The sequence below is a fragment of the Astatotilapia calliptera genome, chromosome 9, assembly GCF_900246225.1.
Source record: "Astatotilapia calliptera chromosome 9, fAstCal1.2, whole genome shotgun sequence".
In the NCBI taxonomy this organism is placed as follows: domain Eukaryota; kingdom Metazoa; phylum Chordata; class Actinopteri; order Cichliformes; family Cichlidae; genus Astatotilapia; species Astatotilapia calliptera.
Genome location: NC_039310.1, coordinates 34,548,003 through 34,574,825, shown reverse-complemented (window position 1 = coordinate 34,574,825; position 26,823 = coordinate 34,548,003). Strand labels below are relative to the sequence as shown.

The window sequence follows — 26,823 nt, the reverse complement described above, 5'->3', positions numbered from 1 at the left end:
ATGCGTGACGTTCTCAGCCAGCCTTCAATAGAGCCGTTGCTCATCCCTCTGTCTTCTCTTCCTCTGATTTTATTTCATGGCGATCACTGAGCCTCCCAGTCGCCCCCAGTAATCCTTCACATTTCTATTGATTTATTTTCTTAAAACTGTCTCTAACTCGGTCTTTGTCTCGGTATCTGCCTCTCTTCTCCTGTGCCGTTCCCCTCCTCGTCCCGTCTCGGCAGACTCTCGGGTCGAACCATGAAAGATCAGACGGAGGGTTACATAAGTTTTGTTATATCTTTTCAACAGCTTCGTCTCTCAATGAACTGCACTGACGTCTCTGTTTCTCACAGTCGGATTTATTCTCCCCACTCTCTTCTGCTTCTCTCTCCGAGCGACAGACTCGTTAGTTTGTGTCACAACACTGAGCTCTCTGCCCTGTTTTCATGTGTATTGTGAATTTGTGCAGAAACCCCAAGAGAAGCACAGAAATTGAGAAAAATATTCTAAAAATACTGTAAAAAGAAAAAAAGTATGTCCATCCTGTGTTTCGTTAGGCTGGAAAGTTTGTGTAATGATGGAGCAAACAGGAAACAGATGAACTTTCTTCCAACATCAGTGACTCCAAAGGTTCTTTGTCCAAGCTTTTATTGTGAATATAGTTCCACTAAAACCCCATTAAAGGACTTTAATATGTTAACATAACCAAATACCAAGTGAGAAAGAAACTTATAAAGTGGTTCAGTAGGTTTGAAGCCACATGCTTTCATGACCTCACCACCTCCACCTGGATTGTAAAGTGGGCCTCATCACTGTGGGAGCTGGAAGCACTTCAGGAACACTTACATGGATCATTTTAAAAAGCGCCTACCACCTGCTCACGTTTGTGACTGCAAACCATGTGTCATCCAGAGAGTGAGGCATGCATCTTCACTGTTTGATCTCAAATCCGTGGTCGTCTAGAGATCTACAAAACTACAAACAACTGTCATTGTCCAAATACCAAAGGACCAGACTGCACATGTCGTATCGTGGATGACATTAGCTCGTAAAGCAATTTGTATGAAAACGTAACCAGCCAGGTGTAAGTTACGGAGCCCCGCAGGGGACATGAGAGAAAAAAAAATTAAGACGGACTTTTGCCAGATCTCGCAAAACAAACTCGGATCTCGCAAAAGTTTTAGCAGCATTCTTCGGACGCCAGCTCGTAGCCGACCGGGAGGTCGAGGCACGATGTGCCGGGAAAGCGGTGTTCCTCCCGGCTGTAGTAGGTCTCGACCTCCCGTTAACGGAGGTCGAAGGCCGAAGAATGCGGCTAAAACTTTTGCGAGATCTCGCAAAAGTTTTGCGAGATCCCGAGTTAGTTTTGCGAGATCTCGCAAAAGTCCGCCTTAATTTTTTTTTCTCCCATGTCCCCTGCGGGGCTCCGTAGTAAGTTGACTACACTGCATGAATCGGAAAATGATTTGTTCATACAGTGAGCTGCTAAAGTAACTGTGCTTAACTTTATCCACTGAGTACAGTTTACTGCATGACACAGCTTGCAGTTTGTCCACATTAGAAGGAATTAACCAGACAATAGCCAACTTTTCATTATGTTCCAAAAAATGACACGATGCCTCCATGAGATGAATGTCCTGCTGATTTGTTTTCACGTACTGATGCAGACAAATTACTCGATACTCAACTAAACTGCTACAGCTTTTTTAACCTTATGTATAATTTTATTTTGCTTTGTTTTATTATATTGCTACTGTTATTGTACTATTGTAAGGTGACCTTGAGGGTTTTAAAGGCGCCCATGTATTATCATTATTTTTATTAGTAGCAGTATTATTATGAGTAAAATCGGCTTGCTTGTTCACAACAATCTGTTCAGGCAGTCAGTTAAAAATCTTAAATATATGATTAAAAAACATATAATCTTCAGCCTGTGTTCAGTGAGTCAGTGCGAAGCTTTTGCACAAATAACATTATTAGATGTCAGTCGTTATTTGCCCCATTCATGTGTTTTTACGCCGTTCACTCTTTTGAAAACTCCCCACTTCCAACAGTTATTTAACTCTTGTAATCTGTGGTGCACGTCTCTGCTCCTGCACTCAAATTCAAAATTAATAATGCACAAACATCTAAAAACAGAGCAGTGAAGCTTTTAATAGATCTTAAAGGAAGCATTTCCTTCTGTGACTGATTTCTGCACAAACACCTGGAGGAGATGCTCATCATCTACCTGCTTACTCTGTAAACTCGGCTGTGCTGAATAAGATGCATGAATTAAACAGAAGTTGTCTCCGTTTTACTTTCATTTCCATCGCCTCGGTGAAGCAGAGACAGAAACGAACAGTGTTTTCTCTCTGCGCTGTGAGGAGCACAATAAGACTGGAGTATGTGGGTTATGTGGGCAGTTGCATTACATAACCACACAGTCTTAACCACAATTATCTGAACTGATAAAAGACTGTTAAGATGCACACACGGAGAATAATTTGACTAATGTTTACATTAAATACATGCACAGATCAGAAACACTGATGAGAGGACGAGAGTGGATGAGAGTCGTTGGGACTTCAGTGTGATCTGTTCCATGTGTCTTCTTGTTCAAAGGAGCAGCTGGTGTGCAGTGTTACATAACCAGCTTTGATTAATACTAATTTGCATAAAGGATCATTTAATTAAACAGAAATATCTCATGCAGGAAGATTCCTCCCACAAACACAGTCAGCGGACTGTTTCTGCTGCGATGTGCAGGAAATCCTGGAAGCGCGTCACTAATTTGGTCTTTAATCAACTGCGATATAATCTGAGATTGACTCAAAACATTGAGGGTGTAAAATATATCTTCACCTGAGACAACACACACACTGCCCGACCAGAAAGGTAAATACTGAATATAACTCAGCAAACAGGTGAGAGCCAGCTGGTTGTTCTAAGTTCATTTTTTTCTGAGCCAGAAATGAATATTTGAGGCAAAGTAAAATTCAACAGTTTAACATAGAGTCTGCAGTTTTGTTCAAGCCCTATTTTTAAAATGTTCATGTTTATGGCTGCTACAGAAATGGTTTTGGTCTCTGTGGAAAGTTTCCCCTTCACAACAATAGTTCTGAACTACAGCCATTTATACTGACAGCTGGACACCAACACAGGAAGCTACAGCCAATCAAGCTGAGACCTTATAACTTCCCTGAACTCGACCGCTACATCTTAAAAGGAATATTTGGACAAATAACACAAATAAACCTTCCAAAAAGTTTGTGCTCCAATTTTAGTAAAAAGAAATTCTGATATTTTACATAGTAAGTAGTACATGTATGTGGCACTTTTCAAGAACAAAACATGCAAAATGCTATACCATATTAATGAAATGAAATTATGTGATTAAAACAGTGATGATTAGAAAGATGCACCGTGAAACTTACACCTCTATTCAGAAAAATAAGATTCATTGAGATTAAAAATAGCAGAGAGGCTTTATAAAAAATGCAAGTGGTAATTACACGATGTCCAGTAAGACGATTCAAATCAGAAGATTCATTAAAAGAATACATTTATGGTCAGAAATAAAATGTCCTAAGAGGAGAGACGGTCAATACTGAGTCTGAAAATAAGACTGTAAAAGCAATCAGGTCTCATAACAGACTTTTACTTAAACATAACAAATTACTTTGTGTTGAATTTGTTAAAAAAAAAGAAGAAAGAAAGTGTTGTGTAGTGCTAATTAGCAGGTACCTGAATTTGTGCGTTATGCTGCTACAATTTATGAATGCAACTTGTTACAGTGAGCATCAGCCTATAACTCGACACTCCATGTTCTCCATGTTTACATTGTCTCATTTAACATGATCCCAGGTCTGGTTCATGGTGGCTACGTGGGTACAGTCTCACTGACTGACTCACTCTTGCAGTCTGCCTCTAGTGGCCATTAGAGGAACTGCAGTATTTTTCCTGAAGGTTATTGCCGATACTAATAAACAAAAAAGAGCAAAAAATCTCCACATTTGAACAGAAATAAGAGAATGTGTTGTGTTTTAATTGTGCAAAAACCAAACTTTCCTCTTGTGTAATTGCTTGCTGATGTTTTTTTTAAATATCTAAAGCAAAGACGGCTATTTGAGCCAGAGCAGCAGTCATGCAAATTTAATTACCTTGCATATAAAGCTAATGATCTGTCATGTAGCGCATGTGAGAATTAAAGAGACAATTTAATCTGACAACGCTGACAAACGATGACTCTCAGGCCCTGCAGACAGTGGTCAAAGTTCGGCGTGTCAGAGCCTCGTTAATGAAACAGCTCAGAGGTCGTACGCTGTCCTGGTTCAGACACAACAGATTAAAACTCAACCCATGACCTGCCACAGGAATCCATGCGTGTGTGCCTTTGCCTGAAGAAAACACTGAGCCCTGTGTGTGAGAGGCGACAGCTTGAGGTTTCTCTGCAGCATTACTGCTTGTGAAAGCTAGTTTCTGGTTGCATTAGTCCATTAGTGACGTCAGTAGGCATTGCCTGTTAGAGTTTTGGCTCTCATGTGCCTCTGTAATCCTTGTCCCTACTTGCCCCCCTGTTCTTTTTTTTGTTGCCCCCCTCGCCTTTTGAAGTGTAGATAGGATTTTGGAAAGCACGGGACTATGGTCGTTAGATCTGCAGACCTTTAGTTTACCCCCCAAAGTGAAAAAGAGGTCAGTTGCGTCTGTCCTCACGTCTAACATAAAGAATCTTTATTTATACTCCAATAATAATTAAATATAAACGTTGTCCATGTTAAAAAGGACATATGTCATGGTCCCGAGATGTTTGTTGAAATTTGGTATTATTAATTAATATATTTGAGTTTTTGGATTCTGCATTTATATTTTTGTCTTTGTAGACATTCTTTAGATTTGAACTTTATTTATTTTATCATCAGATGCAAAAAAAAGGCTGACTTATTATTGAATGTTGTGTCCTGCACTTTGGCTCCCAGATAAGTGAACAATCAATGCCAAACAATCCACACCTGACAGTATCCCATGTGTCTGAATTAGACAGGTGAAGCAAGGATGTCAATAAAGCACATAAAATGACTCTTTTCAATAGTGCATCAATTCAAGGTTGAAGGTTAAAGAATTTTCAGCGGTGGCCTCTTTATCCCTGTGTAATACAGATTAAATGTGCATACTGTCTCACATCAGCAGCACACACATTCACATTATTATCCATTTTTCTACAAATATTTTCACATTAGCCAAACTGTCAATTCAATGTATGATGTGCGTTTTTCATGTTTGTCATGTGTATCATCATATTTGAATATCTGTAGATTTGGAAATCATGCAAAATATTCAACTCATAAAACGCTTCAACTGAATTCCACTAGATGTACATCTAATGTAAGAAACCTATTAAACCTTTACACCAAGCATCATGACATTAAAGTTAACTCAGTTCACCCACGAACTGGTGAGTTTTTGCTTGTGTTGGTGCCACTGCCAAAACCTTCGGCCACAACTGTTGTGGATTGCAGCAGTGACGATTCTGAGGAGGTGGTGACCAAAATTGGTATCAATACAGTGATTAAAATCTCAGGATCCTTGGCATTAAAGCCTTATTAGCTCACTGAAGAGTGACCATAGCACTGCTGACACACATTTCAAGTTAACAGCCTATCTGGGATTGGGTTAGTCTTGCAAAAAAGCTGCAAAACTGCATGTGGATGGAAGCTTCAGTGAGGGTGGGAAGAAAATACTTCTTTAACCTTTAAGGCTATGGAACTATTGCAGTGTTTTATAGCAATGAAGCTGATATTTAATGGAAGAAACTGTAAAATAAGTGCAAACTCAAAGAGCAGACGGGTGCTTAAAAGAAACTGTCAGGACTCCGCATTGCCACTGACGATAAATACTCTCTGTACCCACTTTAAAGTCTAAAGTTAAAAACTAGCATTTATTCCATTTCCTCCATTTAAATACTTCAATAAGGAAGTCTAGATTTAACTCATTTTAATGATCAAACCTGCTATTTTACAAAGAACATCAAGAATAAAATGAGTGATAGAAAAAAGCTAAAAATAAGAAATGAGGCCATCAATTCAGATGTTATTGTTGTCACCATAGTGTTGACTTCAGCCACAGCTCAACAATGGTGAGGGATGACACAAGCAGCCAAGAAAAACATGGCTGCCGGGCTTTTGCACAATAGACAGCAGTTATATACAGCAGCACTAAAAACAAGGCGCGTCAGAGTCGCAGCCTCACAGAGACGCTGTAATTACAGGATGCTGGTTTGTACACTGAGCGCTACATGTAACAGTGAGGTACAAAAGCAAAACTCTCACTGATGAGTAAGAACTCCCTGCAGGAAGTCTGCAGCCACTCTCTGCACAGTAAACAAACCTGACAGAGTAACAAACAGACAGAGACAGCCGGCCAGGCAGCAGTGGAAGGAACTAATCACACACAGCGACTCAAAAAACTGGCAAGAAAGGGAAATATGGCTCCTTCATCTTTTTCCACCATTAACCTCCTAGGACCTGCGCCCACATATGTGGACATCACATTTTGGCTTATTTAGACCAAAATACTAAATTTTGCTCTACAAGGGCCTGATATCCACTTACGAGGATATTATCCTGCTACTGTTCTATCAAAATTTTAAACGAATATCCTCATATGTGGCTCTTATTGTTCTTAAAAACAAAAATAAGGTAAAAAAAATCTGGTAATTCTTTGTTTTTACAGTCATCAGGCCCCAATCAGCCCAAATATCAAAGAGAAATGAAAGATGCATGCAGTGGAAGAGTTCAGGTCTTAGGAGGTTAAGACTTTTGCAGGAACTCTGTATATTTTTAGGCTGCAGTTATAAATGTTTGATTTTTCCTGCATTTAAAGACAAAATTAATACAAAAGTTGAAGTTACCATGTTTTGAGACTTTGTGCTGAAAGACGGAGCTTGTTTTTTGTGCCCCATACACCACACAGAAGCAATGGTTTTATTTACCTTGTAACAACAACCCTGGACATTACATGCTGACTGGGACTCATTGATCACTACACGAGTCTCTGTCACATGACCTGTTAATACTTAAACCTTTACACAAACAGACGCCTGGCTTTTTCTTGTAAGTTCTCTTTGACTTTTTGCTTTTTCCCTCCCATCAGGAGACAGTTGATAATAAGTTTATTAGATCTGATCACATTAAATGAAACATTAACAACAATCGTACCATATGTTAATGACAAGCCTCAAAATGAGCAATGATTTAATGCATTTAAAGCAGCTTCTTTAGTGGAACTATCTGTTGGTATCCAACATTGTTAATTTTTATGCATTTTGATTAAAACCTTGGAAACAAATGATGTACATCATTACATATGACATCAACAGAGTAAGACATTTTGCAAAAAATGAACTTAATTGAATATATCCTATAAAAAAATCATAAATTGCTTTGCTTTGGAAAACAAAAAATGCAAATCATCTCCAAAAAGAAAATACTGTTCATGGTTGTAAATGAAAACAAAATGTTCCTTTTATTGGAGGGAGGACCGTTGCTTGGAGTGCTGTGGGCATCATTTTCAAACTCTTCTAGTCATTAATCGTTTATGAAATAACAGCCGTGTGATGGACTGGCAGCGTGTCCTGACTGTCCCACCCTGATGGATGGAGATAACTATGCCACAGCAATGATTTACATCCTGTCCTTTGGACCTTCAAGTACAAATAAGGGAAAAACAGAATGTATACAGACAGATCCAACACTTGTCAGGTAATCAGTCTGCAGGCTGAAACCATTATCCAAGTAGAAGCTTAGTGATATTTGATGGTAGAATCTAAGCACAAGAATGAACAGTTATAAAGATTAAGAGAGATGTATTTGCTCAATAATCAGACTTGGACTTGGGCTACGTCCACATGGATGTGAGGTAGATAAAGCCGATAGAGTTTGATGTATGGTTGCATGTTGCTTGTAGTCTAAAGTTTCTATTACTAACTGTACATATATGGTAGATCTAAAGGTAAACATTTTACAGGTATTATGGTCTGGGTTTCTATGTCATATCAAATGTTTTAACTTGGTAAAATTACTAAAAAAATCAACTTTTCTTTCCACTTAGGCCAGAAATCATTCTCATGTGTTTGTTCCCATAGTCTGAAAGGTCCTCCCAGGCCAGGAGAGGTGAAATGTATGATTGTGAGTTAAGTTCTTTCTAATTAAAATACCAAAAGCACCGAATGTGGAACGATAACATGAAACCTCAGATATATGTACGACTTTAAAGCTGCCGTGGTAAGTGGACCAATTTAATGACTGACCTGCTGTGACTTTCTTCAGCAGAGAGCAAACACACTCTAATGTGTTTTATGGGAAAAACACACACTAAAGCGAATTAGAGTGTGTGAAAGTGGTGTGAGGGCTGACCTAAATTAACACACAATGTTACAGGCAGTGGTTAAACTCTATGCATACAAGTTATATGACACAAAACATAGACTTGGCTTTTTGTGCAGCAGAAACTTAAGAGGCAAAAACAGCTTAAAGGTGCTTGTAGAAAACAAGTGTGAGTCATTCTCATTTAGCAAGTGACACAGCATTTGTAAATCTCATTTCAGTTGATGGTGAGTAGACATGGGGGCTATCATGAGATAATGGTATACCAGGGTATTTAGAAATCCCAAGGCCATCATTTTCAGTACTGTAATAAAATAAAGACAAGGACCCTGAACTGACATTATTTACTGCATTTGACTACAGAGCAGCCTCAGCTGTGAAAGCAACAACCACTTAACTAACAAGATAAAAAACAAAAGGTGAACCAGCGAACATTTTTCTTTTGATTGGCAGATTTAGTGCCCCACTATGGGACACTATTGCTACGTCCTTGATCCCCGAGCCCAAAGGCATCAAACTCCAGGCCTCGAGGGCCGGTGTCCTGCAGGTTTTAGATGTGTGCTTCATCCAACACAGCTGATTTAAATGGCTAAATGACCTCCTCAACATGTCTTGAGGTTCTCCAGAGACCTGGTAATGAACTAAACATTTGACTCAGGTGCAGGGCTCGCAAAATCGCTAGCCCGACGTCACAGCAAGTCATGTTGTTAGTGAGTCCATTAAAATTCTCCAAAAGACACCAGCAGCACACCCACACATAACTGAGAAGGCCCTGTTTAAAGACCAGAAGCTGCCTGGGCAGGGACGCCTGTTAATCAATGCAGCCGTGTCCCTAATCCAGTTATCCAGGGGCCCAGCTGTAAAACATCCACCTGACACAGTGGTTTTGAGGGGAAACAACCCACCGAGGGCAAAACCAGAGTGTTTGTTTGACATTGTAACATGTGAGTCTACAGGAACTGATTCGTTTTAAGAGTGCACCTCAAGTGGTGCCTGCAGGAACTGCAGTTTTTGACACTTGAATTTTTAGCTCTGGGTGTTTCTCTGTACTCATGAAGTGTTTAGAAGATATTTGCATGCACAGCTTGCACACAAATGACTTTTCATGGAAGAAAATACTGCCAAACCATGCTGGTTTTACCAGATGTTGTCTGTCACACTCGTTTACAACATGGAGACGTTAGCATGGACAGAGCCTGGAGCTCCTTAACCATGCTGTTACTCAGTGTTGTACATTACTCATACAACAATAATTGGATCAGCCACCTGATATTTCTGTTTATGTGGTTATCTGATTGCACTACAACGACTTAAGTCACGAGTATCTAAGCTTTAACGTATTTTTAACACAAATGCTGTGACAGAATTGTACCACAGAGTGTCAGGAAGGGATGAGGCCATGAAAAACAGAAGGATACCACCCACCCCAAAGATGAAACACTTTCATAGAGTAAGACGTCTGAGTGAAAAAGCCACCAGTGTTATCGCTCTGAGTCCCTTTTAAGCTTAAAGTGCTGTTTGTTTACAGGAGGAAACACTGACCAGGTCAACACCAGGAAACATATTTTTAACCACAGTCAAAGGTCGATTTAATGCCTCTGACTTTAAGCCCTGTTGTGTGTTTGTGTGTGAGGCCAGTAAGTCGATGCGGTGGACAAAGTGTACTTGTTCTCTTCACAGCTGGCTGCCATTCAAAAGATAACTTTCTGATAAAGCTCCTACAAATATTCAGCTCATTTCAGAGACTTTGCTACAAACACACTGATACCTGCTTCTTGTTGTTTTCTGCTAAAAGCTTTTCTTACTAGTTTAGTAAAGTCTGCAAGGACAGTAACTAATGGTTACACTGTAATACAACAAATGAATGAGTTGGCAACATCACTCAAAATCTTCTGGACATCGTCCAAATATTTACCTGCTCTTGTACATTAATACATCTGAGGGGTTTTCTTGTTTATTCTCCTACTTGGAAACTTTTAACTTGACTGTTATTAAATTATCACGATTACAGAAAGTATTAAAATTGACAAACCTGTGGAGAGTTTTCTAGTTTTCTGCTTTAATAGATGTTAATTGTTGCAATGTGTAGTTAAAAAGACTGTATGCCAACAGCAGTGGTACCAGCGCACATCTGGCTTATTGGAAGAAAGAGAGACGCCGTGTCATCAGGTCACCACCATGACCTGTTCAAATGCATCAAAGGTCTACGGTGTAGTCTCAGGCGTGATTACACCGTAAACAATGCTCTCTGCAACAACAAACATAAAACACTTATAACAGCTGATGAGTGTGTTGAGTTTAACAGCCTGGAAGTCGAATTCAAAAAAACCTGCAGCTAACTTCAGCATTTCTGCTGGCAACATATAAGAAGCCGCACAACGTCTCTGAACCCTCGGTATGTAACCAGTAATAGTCCACTACTACTCTTTAATTCAGAAATGTGACATCCTCAGCATTTTCACTGAAAAGTTGACCTCAGAGCTTCAAGCATTAGTCCGTCCTGATTGAGGAAAGTCTCGTCTCCTTAATCTACTTTGGAATCTGTTTAACTGTCAACAGTTTAAATAAAAAAACACCAAACAGCTGCACATTTAGCAGGAAGCAGTAGACAACAGCTGAGTGAATAAATGGAGTGTTGCATTCTTATTTTACTGGTCGATGCTGTTTGTTAGAGCAATCTGCAACAAGGACAGACACTCAGATCATTGAACAACTAACAGTAACAGGGTCAAAGGTCAAAGGCACAACCTCCCAATAAGATACTACAACAAGGTCTGCAGCACAAGCTGTAATTTACTCCCATCATCCATCAAATGCAGATCCAAGTCTTGAATCCTTGGAGAGTTTGTAATCTCGTCTGTGAAGGTCTGGCAGCGCACAGTAAGTATCCTCTACTGGCAACAAACAGCAGTGTTGTGTCTCAATCGGCACAGATCATAACAAGCAGAACATGCTAACAGAAAAGTGAAATGCTCTGTGGGAGAAGCAACAGTAGTGGAGTGAAGTTGGGCTGGGCTCGCAACCAAAACCACTGAAACCAACCAAAAACTGAAACCACCGCTGCTATAAAAACCTGGAAGCATCACCACACAGATATGAGCCGCCTGCAGATAATAACACAGCAGCTACAGCCAGGCGATGCTGTTTATACTCGCACAACGTTCGTGGACGTATAATCGTCACACTTGAGTCAAGGCAAGGTTAGATAAGCACTCTGCAAACCTGTCATTATGCAGTACAACATGCAAAACGTTGGAGAGTATTTGAAGTTATTTATAATGTACAGAGAGAGAGAGAGACTCGGGACTCACGCGTTGCAGTAGGGTTTCTTATCATAGCCTTTGTAGTTCTTCATGTTCAGCGTCATCTTGCAAACTTCGCAGTGGAAACATCCTTTGTGCCAGTTCTGAAAACACACAGATTCACACTCGAATCAATAGATTCAAATGCTTCCATAGTTCAGTGATACCCTCGTGGAACCATTAAAGCCCAGTAAGCATGCTAAGATGTCATCTACAGAGATGTACAGGAAATTGGTGAACTGGAAGTATATAAATGGTAAATGGCCTGTATTTATATAGCGCTTTACTAGTCCCTAAAGACCCCAAAGCGCTTTACACAACCAGTCATCCACCCATTCACACACTGGTGATGGCAGCTACATTGTAGCCACAGCCACCCTGGGGCACATTGACAGAGGCGAGGCTGCCGGACACTGGCACCACCAGTAGGCAACGGGTGAAGTGTCTCGCCCAAGGACACAACGACCGAGACTGTCCAAGCCGGGGCTCGAACCAGCAACCTTCCGATTACAAGGCGAACTCCCAACTCTTGAGCCACGATCACCGAAGTATATCAGAATAATTACTTTATGATGATGTGGTCTGTTTGTCATTTAGTGTGTTTTCATCCCCTCAGAAGAAAAACTGAGATTTGAACTGATCTGTGTTTGTGCAGAATTAGTTTGGAGTTTGTGTCTGAAATCTCTGCGTCCTTTTCATGGAGACTTTTTCAAGCTTCATTCTGTGGTTTTCCTCATTGAACTTCCTGGTTAGTACAGTAATGGCTATGATGCATTAATGGTACAAACGATGGCTACAGCCATCACCCATTGTTTTATGAAGTCACATGAAACCTCAAACACCACATTTTGCCTGTCTTGGTATTTTGAAACTGGACGTGAAGACGCAGTTGTGGATCATGTTTCTGTCTGAAACTTGAAAATGACTAAATCAACTACATTTTTCATTCACTGTGACATGACACGAACCACCGAACCTGTAAACTCACCTGTAAAGTTGTTACAGAGGTCAGGGCATTGATTTCAGAACCACAGTTTTCACCCTCCCTGTGGGCATTAAGAGTGCAGGTCTAAGGCTCTTCCACATTGCCTTCCCTTTGTGTTAAATCCTTAAATTAGAGCACGACTGATGTTGAATTTATAGGACCAGTGCAGATATTTGGGCATTTAAAAATAAGATCTATCTACGTCTTTCAGACACACCAAACATAAAGAGATTTACATAATATTTGTTATGTGAGGTTATTTATGAGTCTTTCTGTCACAGCAAGTCATGGACGCTACTTTCCTGCCCAACTCTGTAAGGATCAGCTGGCTGTTGTGTTGGTAGCAGCCCACTCATGCATGTTTCCAGCTGGGATGTTGCACAAGCATATGCAGACAACTTCTGGTTCTCCCATCTCTTGCTTACTTTTCAATTTTAATGTATGACGTATTATAAATGTAGATACCAATATAATCGTCAGATAGCTAACATCGGCCCCACCAGTATATCGCTCAGGCTCTACTAATATCTGTGGTTAGTTGCTTGTAGGAAGTTCTGCTCATGTAATAAGACGTGGTTAAAGGCAGATGTTAGGCATGGGTAGGGATGCATTTGCCTATTTATTTGCTTATTTAAATGTGGAAATGCATATCAGCTCAGCTTGAGTGCCTGAAGTCCTTCTCGCTCACAGGTGAGCATCACACTTGAGTCACTTTGTTTCTAGATTCAGTCTGTTTTTGTAGCTCTTTACCAAATTTCTTTAAAAAAAGTTGCTATTCAACAGGCTTGGTCTCGGCTGCTAGCACTGCTCTGTTTTATCACACAGTGAGAGAGCAGCTAGTGACCACAGCTATATATAAAAGACACATGCAGCTATGATAATGTCACCCAAACATTTGCAGTGTCCAGTTTTTAAAGTCTTAAGTTGAGCATTTTGGTCATCATCAGCTTAGCTTTTTGAAACCAGTCAGTGACAGGACAGATCCACCCTAAAGCTCTCCACCCTTCTTTCTTCTGCTTTTGGATTCTGATGAAGTTTAATATACAAACTAAGCATCATAATGTATTAAATAACACTGAAAACTGAGTCCTCTGGGAAGTGTTTACTGTGGTCACGCTGGTCTTTATCATAGACTTCTATAGCCACACTTCCTTGTTGCAGCCACAGTACTGACCCCATGCTGCTCAGAACAGGTATTTGTTTTTATTTCCTATATGGTCATTTTGTCAAGTTTTGAAAAAAAATCAAGCACCTCCAACCTGCTCGGTCTCTCACTTTTGGCTGTTTAATTACTGATGAAGAACCGGAGCCTTCAAATGGTATTCGGTGCCGCCCCGTTCTCAGGCACTCAGGCGAGAAATGCCTCGGGTATGTGAGTGACTCCAGGTCACTGACTCTTGACCCCTGAAAGGTCGCTGGTTTTAGTTTGATGTTTGCATTCAGCTAATTTTGCCTTTGTTTCACCTGTGAAGGTCTCCCCACACTACAAGTCACATCTAAGATCTCACACCTCGTCTGCACAGAGTCCTTTTGCATGTGCCAAAATCTGAGAGTCCCAGTGGGAAGCTCCTGCTTCTTATGCCACCTGTTATCACAACACTATCAATGATTGATCACATGATAACAACCACCAGTCTACAAACACTCTGATTGAGCAGCTCCACCTTATGTTGCTACAAAAATCAGAAACTTTTCTACATGACGTATGAAGCTGAAAGCAAACTGATATTTGTTCAGAAGAAAATGTGACAGATATGATTCTGTTTTACTCGTTTTAATATCCAGCACAGATCGTCCTCCATCTGTCCCGCTCTGGGATTAGTCAAAGTCAAAGCCAAATTAGTTAGAAAGCGACTGCATTTTGTGTTCGAGATGTCAACATGGTCATATGACTTCCATATTAATCCTCTACTTAAGTGCAGTCAAAGAGCAGGATGTGTTGAAATGCAAATCCTCAGTGAACCTGTAACAAGTCAAACTTTTATTTTCCACTGCACAGAGCACACACTCAGTTTCAGTAAAGGAAGAACTAGAAATGGACTAATGCACACTTAGGCTGATATTTGACTCTGTGTCAAGCAATCAAATATTGTATCTGTTATCTTTACTACAATTTTTGTACTTCAAGAAGATTGGCTAAACAACAGCTGGAGCCATTTTCAAGAGGCTTTAAGGTTTTCCGTCTTTATGTTGCAGATTAGCATCCGCATGGACAGTCACACTTTCAATTCACTTCCTGTTTTATTTTGAAAGTCAGTTGCCTTCCCTTCTTAAATGGTTTTCTTTTTAAGTTCACCTGTTCCTTAGTTTCCTCCTCTTGGTGTGTATTTATGTTACAACATCATCTCTGTTCTGTTCTGTTCTTTTGTTAACTGTCCGCGTAGATTTTTTTTAATCTTTCTGTACAAAGTATTTTGTTAAAAATCAGATTAAAGTTTTTTGTTTGTTCTTCCTGCCAAGACTGTGAGCTGGGACATGCGTGATGCAACCATTTGCAGTATGTTCCCTGGGATACAATAGAAAAAAAAATGTTCAGTAAACAGAGAACTCGAAGAACCAGAGAAGCAAAGCTGCTACAGAGGTGCCTTAAACCTGCTTTCTTTGTAACAGCCACTAGGGGGCGACTCCTTTGATTTGACTGTGAATGACATTAAAGTACAGAAAAGACTTCCACACTGAGCTTATATCTTAAATTTACCTTTTTTATTTTGATTTTAGTCCTGTTAATATGCTAATAACAAAACCCAGTTCTGTAAATTTAAATTGTTGGTCACATTTATTTAATTTTTTTTTTTAATAATGTAAGTAAATCAGTGTTTAACTCAGCCCTGATGTTGCCTCACACTTCATGACTGGTTCCCAGTCTCTTCCTTAGTGAGTAATACAGCTTATATATGTATATTTAACACTGGTACTGGATCAGGATTTGATATTAACAAATGACCAAAGACGAGGTCTCAGAATCACATTGGATCTAGAAAAAGCTGCTAACTCTGAAATACTCTTCATGGCAAGAACAGGAACTGTGCGCTAAAACATTTCTGCTGTTATTTTTAATGCTGATCCTGCAGGAACTTTTAATTAAAACACAAATGATAAACAGAATCCTGGATTTCTTTTTTTATTTCTTTAGTTTTATTTTCAGACTTTGAGTCAAAAATGTAAAATGAGTGTCACCTGTGAAAACGTCTGATTAAAGGTTATTTTGTAAGGGACAGCAGGGACGTGCTTGAATAGCAAACATCTTTATGTCCCTCGACCTTCTTTTTCTCACATTCTCCTTAAACTTCTTTCTTTGCCTGCGTCCCTCTCTAAATGACTGCCTCCAACACTGCCTTTAGTTCTATTATAACCCAGACTTTCAGGTAGCATTTGGTCCAGCCTGCTCTCTCTTTATAAACCACACTCTCCTCATTGCTGAGCTCTTATAATAAAGTTGGATCCACATATTTTCTTCTTACTTCTACAATCAAAAACTGTTGATCTGCTGCTGATTCCTAAAACAAGAGTCTTTTGTGATGAAGACGAGGAGCTAATATTATGTGCGCTGCTGCCTACATGCTGTTGTGTCATCTGATCCCTCACAGGACTGACAGTGAATGCATGAGGCTGCTGAAGATATTTTAATAATTTATCACCATTATGCAAGCGACTATTACAGAGGTGTTACCAGCAAATGCACAAATTAACAATGTGGTTTTACGCCGGAATTTAAGAGCAAAGATGGTCCAAAACATTCCTGTTACAGCCATTATTCATCATATTATTGGGCCATTCGAGCACTTATTTAAAAGAAGTCTGCGCTATGTTAACAGCTGGTTGTTACAATATTTCTTGATCTGTAATTGTGACACTTTAACAATTTTACTTACAAAAATATAGAGAAAAACAACTGAAGTGAGCTGACCGATGACATTAAAAAACTGTAAACTGTGTTTATAGCAAGCTGGGTTTAATCTAAATGAACAGAAATATATTAATTTGTTTGTTTTAGATAAATTTAAATAACAGAGGAAATAAATTTGGTAAATTAAATGGCACACCCACACATTTGGTCTCTACAACGGTGTATCACAGCTTTTGTCACTAGACCATCTTAAATAACCCACACTAGCGTTGCACTCATAAGGTAGTTATATATAATGATCCAGTGTTTTTACAAGCATGAAGCTTAAAAAGGGTTTGAAAGGTGAGTTTTCCTCACTTCACCGTTCACGTGACCCACCTCCAGTTTACACGCATTTCTGTGTGTTAAACTGTTTTCATCATTTTGTTTAACACACAGAAACGTCTGATTTGTCCCCAAAGAAAAGTTCCCACCTTGTCCAGGCAGCTGACTTTCTCCGTCGGGTACACGATCTTGCCACAGCGGGCACACGGGGGGTTCATCTCCAGACCTCCGCTGCGCTCTCCTCCAAAGCTTAAATTCCGCTTGTTTACGCCGGGATGAAATGTTGTAAAACGAAGCTCCGAAGCTCCAAAAAGGCCAAAGTTCTGTCAGCGAGGCTGTAAACTCTGTGAAGAAGCTGAACGACAGAGAGCGGCTCTGCTCTTCCTCTCACAGGCGCACCGTCCGGTGTGAAGGCTGGATGCTGAGCTGGGACCGATCACTCAATCTGAGAGCGCAAGCCAGCGGCAGTCAGAGCGCACACAGGAAGCGGGTTTACGATCCTTTCAAAGTCAAAGACACCGTTATAAAAGTGAAGCCAGGGCGGAAGTGCCTAAATTTATATTCAGTTTTTTATATATTGCACTAAATTGCAAAAACAGTCGGATCGAGGCGCTTTATACTGTAAGATGTAGATTTTATGAATTTGAGAAACTGTTTTCTTCCACCACATGAATATTAATTTAAACACAACAAACATCAGCACAATGCACAGTATAATGTAAGGTAAGACTGAAATATGTTTAATAAGTCAACAAAGTAGAAGCAGAGCCAAAAATGTCTTTGTAAATGCAGCAAAAATAATAAATAAATCAAGCAAAATAAAGATGACATGACACTGAGCGGTTCACTACAACAATGCCATCCATCCATCCGTCCATCTTCTTCCGATTATCCGGGGCCAGGTCGCAGGGGCAGCAGCCCAAGCTGAGCCCCACCCGGACGGCTGAACTTCTCACCCCATCTCTAAGGGAGAGGCCAGCCACCCTTCAGAGAAAGCCCATTTCTGCTGTTTGTATCCGCGATCTCGTTCTTTCGGTCACTACCCACAGCTCGTGGCCATAGGTGTGGGTAGGGACGTAGATCAACCGGTAAATTGAGAGCTTCGCTTTTACACTCAGCTCTCTTTTCACCACCACGGACCAATGCAGCGTTCGCATCACTGTGGCCGCTGCACCAATCCGTCTGTCGATCGCCCGCTCCCTTCTTCCGTCACTGATGAACAAGACCCTGAGATACTTGAACTCCTCCACTTGGGGCAGGAACTCATCCCCAACCTGGAGCGGGCAATCCACCCTTTTCTGGCTGAGGACCATGGCCCCAGATTTGGAGGTGCCGATTCTCATTCCCACCGCTTTGAACTCGGCTTATAACCGTTCCAAGGAGAGCTGGAGGCCATCACCCAATGAAGCTCACAGAACCACATTATCTGCAAAAACGGAGATGAGATCCTGAGACCACCCCAGTGAAAGCCTTCCGCCACTTGGCTATGCCTAGAAATTCTGTCCATAAAAACTATGACCAGAATCAGTGACAAAGGGCAGCCCTGGCGGAGTCCATCACCTACCAGGAACGAGTCCGACTTACTGCCGGCTATGTGGACCAAACTCTTGCAAAGGTTGTAAATGGCCCTTAGCAATGGGCTAGACACCCCATACTCCAGCAGCACCTCCCACAGGACACAGTCATATGCCTTCTCCAAGTCCACACAACACAGGGGGAACAATGCGGCTTTCGTCCTGGTCGTGGAACACTGGACCAGCTCTTTATCATCTTGAGAATTAAGACAACCAGACTGGTTGGGAAAAACTCCCATTGTTAAATGGTAAATGGCCTGCATTTGTACAGCGCTTTACTCAGTTCCTAAGGACCCCAAAGTGCTTTACACTACATTCAGTCATTCACACACTGGTGATGGCAGCTACATTGTAGCCACAGCCACCCTGGGGCGCACTGACAGAGGCGAGGCTGCCGGACACTGGCGCCACCGGGCCCTCTGACCACCACCAGTAGGCCAACATGGGGTTAGTATCTTGCCCAAGGATATTTGGCATGCAGCCAGGAGGCAGCCTGGGATCGAACCACCGACCTTCTGATTAGTGGCTGACCTGCTCTGCCACCTGAGCTACAGCCACCCTCTCCTGTATCCGAGGTTCGACTAAGGGACGGACTCTCCTTTCCAGCACCCTGGCATAGACTTTCCCAGGGAGGCTGAGGAGTCTGATTTCCCCTATAGTAGGAACACACCCTTCAACTCTCTTCTTAAAAATGAGGACCACCACCCCGGTCTGCCAGTACAACAATCTGATGATTATTAAAGCGAATGTTGAGTGTTGTGAGCGCAAGTTGAATAAACAGTGTGATGCATCAAACTGAGTGTTTCGAAAGACGTCCTGTAGGCTGTCTGTCCTTGTGGAGATGAAACTGAATCAGTCTGTTACATTCTCAGACATCCTGGATTTAACTTATTCAGATTTATGTAATATAAGCCATTCTATAGTGGGCTAACCAGTCAAATGATATACTGACAGAAAGTGCTTGCACTTTAGGTTACTGTCGAAGTTTCATGTTAAATATTGCTTACCTTATCATGTCTCAATAAAATGAGCTAAAACAATACAAACTGCTCACCTGGAAACAATCAGAAGCTTATTTTTAAACCTTTCCTTCTGCATTTGATGCCAGCCTGTAAATACTGAGATCAAATGTTAGTTTGGTTTACTCACAATACAGCATTAATGTGGACACCAGAGTGCAGCTGTAGAATAATGTAGTATTATATTTCACACATACAGACACTAACTTAGGGTGAAATTTAGCTGTCTAAAGATGTGAGCACAGATTCTGTGATTGTCCTGCTTTTGGTTTCCTTTGTGCAGGATATCAAACCGTGGCTTCATCAGGTTTCACCTGCAGTGAGTTTAAGAGCACTCTTATTAAGCAAATGCCTCCCCCTGCTGGCTGATGAAGGTACAAACAGTTTAAAGGAAATTATCTTGTAACACACTTTCAAGTAAATTTAATTAATTTGATACCTCGTTAAAGGCCGTCTTAAAGCTAAAAATTGTTTCACTTTACTTTAAACAAGTTAAATAACCATGGGGACAAGTTATTATAGTTAATAAAGCAAACTAGAAACTGAAAATCTAAAAATAAGAGTGAGAATAAATAATGCTGAAAAACACCCTAAAGAGCAGACTAAAATCTAACTCACATTATTGCATAATTTCAAAACAAACCAGGAATTTAAAGGTAAATGTGTCTAGCTGTTTAGTTTCTGTCAGATTTGTTGAAACAGATTCAAACACACACTAAAGACACTTTAATGTTTGTTTCCCTTTATTTAAACTCAGACTAGGATGTTGAAATCACTGTCATCATTCAGCTGTCTTTACAAAAAGTGCGTATGTGGATTTTTAAATCAGAAACCTACAGAGAAATGTGTGCTTCCTGCCATAAATAACATGTGAGATCTGCAGTAAAAAACAATTTATAAACATTTTTAATTTTATAGAACTTCTTTGAAACAAATCAAAATTGATTTTAATGCAACTTTTTTTTTTAAAGAATTATCTTCACCTGTCAGATTTGGTCCACACAGTCACAACAACTGAACAGAAGAACTCTAACGTCTGTGACAAAGTGCAAAAGTGCAGAATAAAAATAAATGCAGCCGCAATATTTGATGAAAAGTTTAAATTATATGGTTTCAGAATATAAAAAAAAAAATGTCTTTCTTCACTCACTTCAGTTGTCAAAGAAAGATAAAAATGACTTTGGCGTCATTAAAGAAACACATTATGATCCATAAAATATCCATTCAGTTTAACCTGAGGTGCTGACAGAGGATGTGATCATTCTCATGGAGAAAGTGAACTCACTCCTCACAGTGTCAATAACAAAACGAGCCTTTTCCCTTTTGTCTTGCTTCGCATCTGCTGCCTCCCTCTCTGCATCAGTTATCACCTTTTTCTCCAGCAGTTTGTCGATCAGGCTGTTGAGATTAGGTTCTGATATCCCTTCAATGAAGCAGCTTCGTGTGTTTAACAGCCTCTCTGAAGGAGGACGACTCAAAGTTCCCACTGTAGGGGAGAAAAGACACAATTTTCTTTCCCAAACACAGGTGGAGCTGCTCTCATCTTTCAGACTGAGGTCAACATCTGTGAGGATTCTTAAAATCACCTGGAATGTCGTGAAGTAGCTGTCGTGGTACTCATCATCAAAATCAGCTTCTTTTGGTTGAACTTTAATCAGATCATCCTCAGGAACAGAGTGTAAACCTGCTTTGGATGCAGTTTGCAGTGAGGAGGTGTATCTATGTACCTCTCATCTCCATTTAGTTTCCTCCTGGTGCGCTGTACATCACGGATCACGATGTTCCTTGGAAGCAACAACACACTGAGGATGGATCTGGGATCAGGATCAACTGGGAGTTTGTAGAAGAGCAGAACCAAAGCTTGGACTGGGTCAGGAGGAGAGTCTTCATCCTGAGGTGAGGATTAATAAACTCGATGCCTTCGTCATTCACATGAGCGACCTGCAAGAACTGACCTCCACCTGTGGAGATGAGCTCACAGTGTGGGAGATGAAGCTGACACACAGACTGCTGCTGACATTTGATGTCAAACAGGGGTCCTGCAGGCTTCTTGTGGTGTTGGGCCAGCAGCCTCCTGTTCCAAGGGACAGTCCTGTAAACCACGTCTCCTTCTGCCTTCATTAAAAACACCAGGCCGGTCACACTGCACTGGTACAGGCAGGTTTCATCATTAAAAATCATCATTAATAACAGGTGTGAAGACCTTTAACAGCATATCAGGTGAGCTGTTTACTTGTGCGACGTTGTTTGCACAGGGTATTTTGCTCAGTGAGACCATCCTGTGAGAACAAGGGAAGAGGCAGGATGTCCTCCAGGGCCCACTGAAATTACTGGAGAAGTGAAAGAGAGGATAAGCTGAGAGTGGAGCAGATTTTCATTAAAGTTTATTTAATCATCATCCAACACACATTCCGACTCCATATTAATGCGCTTCATGACTTCTTCATAGTCAGAACTGCTACCTGCTGCTGATTCGTCAACAAAAGGTGAACAAGTGTCATTAAGACCATCTCGTGTTGCCTGAAGAGGCTGACGGATATCTGGTCTTGACCCAAGGGCATCTTGTGTCGCCTGAAGGGCATGTTCTGTTGCCCGAAGGGCATCTTGCGCTGCCTGAAGGGCATGTTGTGTTGCCCGAAGAGAATCTTGTTTCGCCTGAAGGGCATCTTGTGTTGCCTGAAGAGAATCTTGTTTCGCCTGAAGGGCCTCTTGTGTTGCCCGAAGAGAATCTTGTTTCGCCTGAAGGGCCTCTTGTGTTGCCCGAAGAGAATCTTGTTTCGCCTGAAGGGCCTCTTGTGTTGCCCGAATGGCTTCTTGTTTTGCCTGAAGGACCTGAGAGGCATGTTGTTTTGCCTCGAGGGCCCGAAGTGCATCTTGCTTTGCATGAATGGCATTTTGTTTTGCCTGAAGGGCATCTTGTTGTGCCTGAAGGGCATCTTGTTTTACCTGAAGGACCCGAAGGGCGTCTTGTTTTGCCCGAAGGTCATCTTGTGTTACCTGAAGGAGCCGAAGGTTATCTTGTGTTGCCTGAAGGACCCGAAGGTCATCTCGTTTTGCCCGAAAGGTATCTTGTGTTGCCCGAAGGGCGTCTTGTGTTGCCCGAAGTGCATCTTGTGTTGCCCGAAGTGCATCTTGTTTTACCTGAAGGGCGTCTTGTGTTGTTTGAAGGGCCTGAAGGTCATCTTGTGTTGGTCGAAGGAACCGAACGGTATCTTGTCTTGGCTGAAAAGCCCTAACGGCATCTTGTGTTCGTCGATGGGCCCGAACGGCATCTTGTGTTGGCCGAAAGAACTGTACGGTATCTTGTCTTGGCTGAAAAGCCCTAACGGCATCTTGTGTTGGTCGATGGGCCCAAACGGCATCTTGTGTTGGTGGAAGGAACCGAACAGCATCTTGTGCTGGCTGAAAGAACTGTACGGCATCTTGTGCTGGTCGAAGGGGCTGAACAGCATCTTGTGTTGGTCGAAGGGGCTGAACAGCATCTTGTGTTGGCTGAAAGAACTGTACGGCATCTTGTGTTGGTCGAAGGGCATCTTGTGCTGCCTGAACTGAAGTTAGTTCAGCTCTTGCTGTTCTATTCCGTGTTGGACTGTACATCTTGTTCTAGTGGCTGTTATGCACCCAGGTATGAACATCCAATGATATACAAGAGTTGAAAAACAAGCTTACTGAGAATTTAGGGATGAACTTCTAAAACACTGGTTTAGAGGCTGAGACACGGGTTTATTCTGGATCATTAGGTTACGATCTAACTTCGGAGTCTTCTTTTTCTCCTGTGCTTTCGCTTCCACTCGAAGTTTCACTTCTTGATTTTTTTTGTTAAGCGGTATATCCAAATTCCTCCATCAAGGGAAATTGAGCTTGCCTTTGTTTTCAATGACCACTGAAAATGTTATGAACTATTCAAAACATTTTACAGCGACTTTGGCTGTTGGAGTTTTCCCCTGGTGGAAAACACAGAATAAAATTCATTAACTAATTAAAACTCTTATAAACACAGTGCCTCACAGTGTTTATTTTAATGCGACAATGGTAAATGATTTATTAACTGTGTAACCTTAAAAAAACCCCCAAAACTTTCAATCAACAGTATAGACCAGGGGTGTCGAACTCCAGACCTCGAGGGCCGGTGTCCTGCAGGTTTTAGATAACACCAGTCAGCACACTTGAATCAAATGATTAGGTCATTACCAGGCCTCTGGAGGACTTCAAGACATGTAGAGGAGGTAATTTAGCCATTTAAATCAGCTGTGCAAGGACATATCTAAAACCCGCAGGACACTGGCCCTCGAGGCCTGTAGTTCGACACCTGTGGTATTGACCAGCGGTCCCCAACCTTTTTTGCGCCACGGACCAGTTTGTGCCCGACAGTATTTTCACGGACCGACCTTTAAGGTGTCGTGGATAAATACAACAAAATAAAACTAGTACTAGTACCGAAAAAAAGATTTATTCATAACACACGTGAAAAGACCCAGGAAAACCGAGTTAACGATAAAGACAATAACAAAATAACGCTGAAAACCGATAAAAACCCTGAAAACCAGACATTTCACACCTGAGCCTCAACTCTCGCGGCCTGGTACCAAGCGACTCACGGACCGGTACCGGTCCAAGGCACAGGGGTTGGGGACCGCTGGTATAGACAATATAAATATAACACAGCCCATAGAAAATACTACAAATACTTGAAAGTTACAGGTGAAAATGTAAATGGCATGTGCCATCTTAATACTGTTTAAACTCTGCAAGCCATGTATGCATTTTTCAAAGAAAAACATGTAGCTTTAGCTGGTTCTTGCATTTCCATGGCACAAGTCAGATGTCCGTTTTTATGCAGATTTTCTCTGGGGATGACCCATTTATGTGAATGAGGAACAGTTTTACTTTGATTTGCTTTTTGTATTTCTATATTAGTTTCAGGCTTTTTTTTTAAATTTAGCATAAAAATATATATTGTTGAATAAAGTAACATCATGTCATTTGTAGGTGCATGTTTTGTCTAACAAATATGTCCCATAGCCAATGAAATGCATTTTATTTCTTATATTTAACTGCTGTGCTCCAGTGCAATTCCTTTCCAGCCCCCTGTTTGGAAAATCCCGGACCGCAGTAACACTCGCTCCATCCATCACTTATCCCAGCTGAAGTCATTTGAAGGCAATAATAATACAAATTGATTATACAGAATATTAAACACACTTTGATAAGTTATTAGAACTCCTTGTATTTTTACTCAGTTGTATTAAGCATTTGTATTCTATTTTTACCCTATTGTATATTTTATTCTATTTATTCTACTGTATATAGTATTTTATTTTATTCTATTCTGTACAGTTGTGTACAGTGTTTTATTCTTATTGTATTCTAATTTTTGCTATATAACTTTTGCACTGTTCACTTCCTGCTGTGACAAAACAAATTTCCCACATGTGGGACTAATAAAAGGTTATCTTATCTTATCTTATATTTATGTTATTCATGCAAGGCAAGGCAAGTTTATTTATATAGCACAATTCAACAACAAGGTGATTCAAAGTGTTTTACAGAGACATTAAAAAACAAAAACAATTTAAAAAAAAGCACGATTTAAAATTGATTAAAAAAATAACAGTCGATAAAATCAGTAGTTAAAATGTAAGTTTTGAAATTTAAGCTTAAAAGTGTGGATTTGGTGCTTTATTCAAATGCAGCTGAGAACAGGTGAGTCTTCAACCTGGATTTAAATAAACTGAGTGTTTCAGCTGATCTGAGGCTTTCTGGGAGTTTGTTCCAGATACAAGGAGCATAAAAGCTGAATGCAGCTTCTCCGTGTCTGGTTCTGACTCTGGGAACTGATAAAAGACCGGATCCAGATGACCTGAGGGATCTGGAAGGTTCATACTGGGTCAGGAGGTCATTGATGTATTTTGGTCCTAAACCATTCAGAGCTTTATAGACCAGCATCAGAACTTCAAAGTCTATCCTCTGACGGACAGGCAGCCAGTGTAAAGACCTCAGAGCTGGACTGATGTGGTCCACTTTTTTGGTCTTAGTGAGGACTCGAGCAGCAGAGTTCTGAATGAGCTGTAGTTGTCTGACTGATTTTTTAGGTAGACCTGTAAAGATGCTGTTACAGTAATCAAGCCTACTAAAGATGAATGCATGGACTAGTTTTTCCAGGTCCTGTTGAGACATCAGATCTTTTATCCTTGAAATATTCTTGAGGTGATAGTAAGCTGATTTTATTATTGTCTTAATGTGTTTTTCTAAGTTTAGGTCTGCATCCATCACTACACCCAAATTTCTCGCCTGGTTGGTGGTTTTTAGGTGTATAGATTGAAGTTCTCTGGTGACCTGTAATCGTTTTTCTTTGGCACCAAAGACTATTACCTCAGTTTTGTTTTTGTTTAGCTGGAGAAAATTGTGGCACAACCAGTCATTGATTTCCTCAATGCATTTACCAAGAGCCTGTACAGGGCATGCAAAGCAACAACTGAACAAGAAGCAGAAACTAAAGACTACTGCGCATGAAACATGCTGTAAATAAAAGAATCAGACGATTTTAAACCGAAACTGAATGACTTACGGGGAGGTTATACTACTACTGTTCTATCGAAATTTTAAACGAATATCCTCATGTGTGGCTCTCGTTTTTCTTAGAAACAAAAATTAGGTAAAAAAAAATAAACAAATAAACTGCTAATTCTTTGTTTTTACATTTATCGGGTCCCAATATGCCCGAATATCAAAGGGAAATAAAAAAATGCATGCCATGGAAGAGTTCGGGTCTTAGGAGGTTACATTTCCTCGCTTTCTGTCTGTCACACCAGATCTGCTCATATTAATCAAGGCCTATGTTTCAAATAATCAGGTCTACAGGTAATCCGTGTAAACAAACCCCATCGAGACCCTTCCTTCAAAACTTTGATACATTTTAAAAGTGTAACGTTTATAGATAAATTTGCTAGAGATGCTCTCGTGTTTCCTTACCTGCTGCTGGAGCTCCCATGGTAAATCCAATCTCGCATTTCCTCCTTCGACTCAAATAATTAAATAAATAAATTAAAAAAGTGCGAGTTACTCTGTCGATGTTACTCAGGTGAAGATGTACACGTTTGTAATCTTTTCCAGTTATTCAAAAACTCCGCTAATGAATAGTCCCGCCCACCTTTTTTTCAGGTGCGTCTTCTTTTTCTTCTTCTTCTTGATATTATTTATTGATGGTTTGCAAACAGCAAAATAGTGCTTTACCGCCACCAACTGGTTGGAGTCTTGACTGAAATGTGAAAATCAATCAAATCCTCTCAAACAAATGCGTCTGCCTTAACGTTTGCTGGATCTCTATCAGGATGTCAGGTCTGCAGTCTGAGTGACTGTCTTGTAAACTGGCCAATGATGAACTCGAGTCTGAGCATAACACAGATCTCAGCGGGTTTGCATCTTCA

The 26,823-nt window shown here is 40.7% G+C and overlaps 1 protein-coding gene and 1 pseudogene across 2 annotated transcripts in view; both read right to left on the bottom strand.

The window, feature by feature from the left end:
* LOC113029692 (LIM zinc-binding domain-containing Nebulette) overlaps positions 1-17,257 on the bottom strand; it is a 127,723-nt gene extending 110,466 nt beyond the window's left edge. The window contains exons 1-2 of one of the 2 annotated variants that reach the window (XM_026180681.1): positions 16,953-17,257; positions 11,657-11,751 (exon numbers count right to left, since the gene is read on the bottom strand). In XM_026180681.1, the coding sequence (XP_026036466.1) occupies positions 11,657-11,751; positions 16,953-17,021 (164 nt within the window). In that variant the 5' untranslated portion in view covers positions 17,022-17,257. The remainder of the gene's footprint in view (positions 1-11,656; positions 11,752-16,952) is intronic. The other variant, XM_026180680.1, reaches the window with a different exon arrangement.
* Positions 17,258-20,116: 2,859 nt separating this feature from the next.
* On the bottom strand, positions 20,117-26,574 carry LOC113029815 (NACHT, LRR and PYD domains-containing protein 1-like; annotated as a pseudogene).
* Positions 26,575-26,823: the final 249 nt, after the last annotated feature.